A 5584-nucleotide genomic window follows, 5' to 3' on the forward strand; every position below is an offset into this window, starting at 1 on the left:
AAAAATGGAAATAATTGTCTAAAAACATCAAAACCCAATCGGTGTCTAGGAAAGATTGTGGTATCTGAAAAGATTTTGATATAGTAAGGTCCACGTTATAATGGCAGTATATAAAGATAGGAGAATAGCGATGCTAATTCTCTGCATCAATTAATTATATTCCTACACTGTCAAAAACATAGTTGGCATCGTTGTGGACCTAGAAAAGGATAGTACTCGGCTTTGTCGAATGATAGAAAAGGATAGCAAAACCAAAGTTGATCAAATACTGTCATTATAACGTGGACCTCACTAGCTACCTGAATGTTCAGAAGAGAAATTATATAAATTAATATATATGTTTGTATGTTTTTAGCTAAATCATTCAATATTTCATTTTATCGATAGTGTAGTGAGATTTTCTTGGAAAAAAATCGTTGGTAATTTCACGATCATTCTACAGCTCAAAAACTGGCGCGCCGATAGATCGATTCATATTCCCCAATTCGACTAGCATTTCTGGCACTCTTCACAATTGGCCAGACTTTTGCGCCAAGGCACATGATTCGTCGACCGTGAAGGCAAGTCAGCGGGCTATTATATTACACTCTCATTTACTCCATTAATTACTGAATAAGACAGCTTGATTATCGATTCAATCTTCCTTATTGTTAGTACATTTGGAAGATTACAAATTGAGACTGTTTATCTAAACTTATTATGTTGTATCCTATTACATAATCCTCACAATTTTTGTTCAGAGAAGTACACTTTTCTTACTTCTTTCTTTTTCCGTTTCTTTTCATTTTCTCATAATCCTTCTTCTTCTGGTTCTTGTTTCCTCCTTGAAAACAGTTCAAGTTCTTCTTCCCTTCGGTTTTTCGGTGTCAGCTCTCATCAGGTGCCCTGCCCATCTTAGCCTGCATACTCACATCAAGGTTACCACATCTGCGTGCTGGTACAACCTGTACAACTCTTCATTGTGTCGCCGGCGCCAGGCTCCCGATTCCTGTACACCCCCAAAGATCCTCCTCAGGATTTTCCTCTCAAACACGCCAAGCATTTTTTCATCTGCTAGTGTTTGCGCCCATGTCTCACTACCGTATAACAGAACAGGCAAAATGATAGTCTGGTAGAGCATCAGCTTGGTCTTTCTACTCAGAGTTTGGCTCTTCAAAATATTGGACATGGCAAAATAGCATCTATTTGCTAGCTATACTCTTCTCCTCACCTCTCTGCTTGTATCATTTTTGGCATTTATAGAAGATCCTAGATATATAAACTCTTCCACAATCTCAAAATGCTTTCCATTAATTTCAATGAGTGCTTCCCGTTCATGCGTGCCTAATGCCCCCGAGCCACCAGCCACCATCACTTTGGATTTCTTCTCATTAATGAGAAGACCTATTCTTTTTGCAGCCTCCTCAAGCCTTCCATAAGCGTCCTTCATAGATGCTGTAGACCTGCTAACAATGTCTACATCGTCTGCATAAGCTAGAATCTGGGTGAGTCGGTTGTAGATAGTACCTCTAGTGCTAATTTGGGAGTCTCTGATCACTTTTTCTAGGGCCAAATTGAAAAGCAGGCATAATAGGGCATCTCCCTGTCCTACTCAATTGTGCACTTCAAAATTCTCTGAAGAGTTGTTCTGTATTCTGACGCAGGAAACAACCTTCTTCATGGTCATCTGGACTAGTCTCGCAAGCTTACTTGGAATATTCATCTCCATCATAGCCTCAAACAATTTGCTTCAAATGATACAATCATAGGCTGCTTTGAAATCTATGAATAAGTGATGAGTTGTTATATCAAATTCCAATGTTTTTTCCAGGATTTGACGGAGTAGGTATATTTGGTCTATAGTGGAGCAACCCTCCCAGAATCCTGCTTGGTACCCGCCCACTGTCTTGTCTGTGTATGGCCTTAGTTATTCATATAAAATATTTGAGAAAATCTTATATCCTATATTCAACAGTGTAATACCCCTAAAGCTCTCACAGTTGAGTCTGTCTCCTTTATTATGATTTGGCACTATAACACCTCTGGTCCACTCCTCTGGCATTTCTTCATCATTCCATACCTCACATACCAGCCTATGCAATTCATTTTTATAGAGTGCCTCCACCATGCTTGAATAATTCTGCCGCAAGTCCATCTGGGCCTGAAGCTTTATTATTTTTGAGTCTCTTAATGGAGTTGTCAATATCCTCAAGTGTGGGTGGCTCTTCTCCTACCTCTTCTCTTTGCATAAAATGTACTATATCCTCTGCATTCATCTCAGCATTCTTGTTGAGCATCTCCTGGAAATATTCTCTCCATCCATCCAGTGCTTGTGATCTGTCAGCAATAATTTCTCCATCCTTCCCTTTGCAGATCATTACTCTTGGAGCAAAACCTTTGCGCTGACTGTTTACAAGGCTGTATAATTTCCTCATATCATTCATTTTATGACATTGTTCCATCTGCTCAAGTCCCTGGATTTCAATACTCTTTTTTTTCTTCTATGCAGCCTTTCCTCAACTCTTCTCAATTCCCTGTACCTTTCCATTCCTTGTCTAGTTCTGGTCCTCTGTTGCAATGCCTTGTATGCTTCATTCTTCTTTCTTGTGGCCTCTCTACACGCCTCATCAAACCAAATCTTTTTCACCTCCTTTCTTTGATCACCCAGCACCCTCTGAGCTGCATCCGTGATAGCTTCTGAACACTTGTTCCACCTTTCTGACAATGCTTGTTCATTTCCTTCAAGAAGCTTATTGGTTATAATTGTCTGGAATTCTTCAACCTTTTGTGGATTTTCAAGTGCTTTCAGCTCAAACCTCTTAGAATTACTTGGATGTATTTCCCTTGTTTTAGCTATTCTGGCTCTTACAACTGCCCCTACCAGATAATGGTCTGAGTCCACATTAGCTCCTCTATAAGTCCTGACACCCATGAGATTGGAGTAGTGTCTTGAATCTATCAAGAGATGGTCAATTTGATTGTTTGTGCTCCCGTCAGGTGAGTGCCATGTAGCTTTGTGAATGTCCTTCCGCTGGAACATTGTGCTTCCTACAACCAAGTTTTTCGACGCAGCAAAATTGATTAGTCTCACTCCATTATCACTAGATTCAGCATGCAGACTGTGCTTTCCAGTATATTGCTTGTAACATTCATCTTTGCCAATCTTTGCATTGAAATCGCCAACTATGATCTTCATATCATGGCCAGGGCAGTTATCATATACATATTCTAACTCCTCGTAAAAGTCGTCTCCTTCATCAGCTGCTCTTTCTTCTGTCGGTGCGTGCACATTTATAATGCTGATGTTGAAAAATTTCCCCTTAATGCGGATAACACATATTCTGTGATTAATTGCTTTGAAGCCAATAACAAGCTCTCTACATTTTCCACTAACTATGAAGCCTGTACTAAATATGTGTTGAGTCTCATGGCCGCTTTAGTAGACATCACTATCTCCCTTATGGAACATTCCATTGCCAGTCCACCTGATCTCTTGCAACGCCATTACACCCGCCTTATACTTCTTAAGCATCTCCACTAGCTGCTGCAAGGTTCCACCTCTATACAGGGTCCTAACATTCAAAAAAAAAAAATTCATAACTTCATAACTTTACCTTGTTATATTTGCGCACGGTAAGGTCACCATAGATTTTTAATTTATAGCCTGGTACAATAAAGTTCTGTCATAGTTTAAAAATAAAATTATTTAAGTTTACAGGTAGAACAAACATGCGTTTACTTTCAACGTGTATCTGTCCACAAACAATTATTGAAAGAGTAATGTCAACCCAAGTAAGAACCTGCACCAATAATATTCTATAGAGATAGCAGGTTGTGAGTCTGAGTCATTGAGCACTGCTTTTTAGTGATGAAGAAAAGAGAAGTAGCCTCTCACAAGGAAAAGAGTCTACACTCCCAAATTTCAAAAAAAAAAACAACCAAAAATAGATTATAAACCAGGAAAACATTTTCAGGGGTGCCGCGGGCGAAGCCCCCTGCCAAGCTCAAAGTGCGAGTTATAAATACTAGGCACAGGAATTATCTTAGAACTGAATTTCTACAAGTTGCAAGATCTCAAAAAAGTGGCTTTACAAAGGTTCAAAATTATATGTCTGATTATATATAGTAATTGTTGGAGATATTTCGTGTATAGTTTTCAAAAACACAGTAAAAAATATTTTTAAGGAAGAATGTTTACATAAAGTTGCCGATTTTTCAAATCAACTTCCTAGCTCCTAGGTTATAATTATAAGAAGGTTATTACTGTAATCATCGTACTGTGTAATCTTTTTCTATTATCTGAAGCTTATTAACTTTGTAACTTTTGAATTGTTTTGACGTTGACTATGCATTGGAAAATGTTTTATGTCAATAAATGAACTTTTATTTCTATAAGTTCAGCACGTAAAATAAAGAGACCCGCATCTTTCCACCCTCCAATTAAGTTTCGTCAACAAAGGTGGTCAAGTCTTATCAAATTGAAAAGAGCATTCAGTTCACCCGGTAGTATGTTTAATATGATATACATTCCAGTACTTGGATGATGGTCCCTAAACACATTATGCCTCCTTCATTGACAAATCTAAATATTTATCTATCTATAAGACGAGATGGTGTCTGTCTTTCTGTTTGTTTGTCTGTGAGCTCATCACGCTTGAAATACTTGACTGATTAAGCTGTAATTCTTCACAAAGATGGCCTGTATACCGACAAGTGCCATAGGCCTATTTTCGTTCTGAAAATCCTTTAAAGATAAGCCCTACGATCCTTCAAAGTTCATATGCTTTTTTTATGAAGGAAGTTTCCATTATTTGGTTTTCAACAAATCAGATGTTATAATCATTAAAAAATGTATTTCATAACATCTACTATAAACTAGAGATAAAGATGCACTATTGACCCGTGAGTACAGGTACAGTCTGGTATCGCAGTAGGATGTGTCCTCAACTGTCGTCTGCTGCCAGCGACTCTCTAATTTTTGTACAGGCCCGACAGTTGAGACCTGCGACATTCGAAGCCAGCGATGGTAGAGGACTCCTGAAAAAGAGGCCTCAAATGTCGCCTGTGTTAGGCGACAGTTAGGGCCTCTCTAATTTTGTACAGACCCGACAGTCGAGACCTGCGACGGTAGAGGACTCCTGAAAAAGAGGCCTCAAATGTCGCCAGCGTTAGGCGACAGTAGAGGACTCTTCAATTTTCGTACACTCCAGACAATCGAGGCCTACGACCGTAGAGGACTGGAAAACAGTCCTCTACTGTCGCAGGCCTCGACTGTCGTCGGTCTCGACTATCGCGCCTCCTTGGCCGAGTAGAGCTAGTAGCGGAAGAGCGATGGGTCGTCTCGTTTTCCAGCGATAGGAACGCCTGGTATTCCTAGCCTTGAGAGTGAGGTAAGATGAATGAGGTGTGAAAGTCACGCTGCTTGTGCTCTGCAAATTTTCAGTCTTTTTTGTGGTATTTTCGTTGAATTTTCCAGTGAAACTTGGCAGTTGGTCGATTTTAGTGGTGCTCTTGAACTTACCGTTATCTCTGTTGCAGTCAATCACATACATCGCAATTTATAACAGTTTAAAGTGAAATGTTTTCGCCTAAAAATACAAGATCC

The 5584-nt window shown here is 39.4% G+C and overlaps 1 protein-coding gene across 1 annotated transcript; it reads right to left on the reverse strand.

The window, feature by feature from the left end:
- Positions 1–907: 907 nt before the first annotated feature.
- On the reverse strand, positions 908–3175 carry LOC120354665. Its single transcript, XM_039442053.1, has 3 exons — positions 2520–3175; positions 1211–1442; positions 908–1150 (listed from the first exon to the last, which is right to left on the reverse strand). Exons 1-3 carry the CDS (start codon positions 3173–3175, stop codon positions 908–910), a joined length of 1131 nt encoding a protein of 376 aa, XP_039297987.1.
- Positions 3176–5584: the final 2409 nt, after the last annotated feature.

Source organism: Nilaparvata lugens, chromosome X (assembly GCF_014356525.2).
Source record: "Nilaparvata lugens isolate BPH chromosome X, ASM1435652v1, whole genome shotgun sequence".
Classification (NCBI taxonomy): Eukaryota; Metazoa; Arthropoda; class Insecta; order Hemiptera; family Delphacidae; genus Nilaparvata; species Nilaparvata lugens.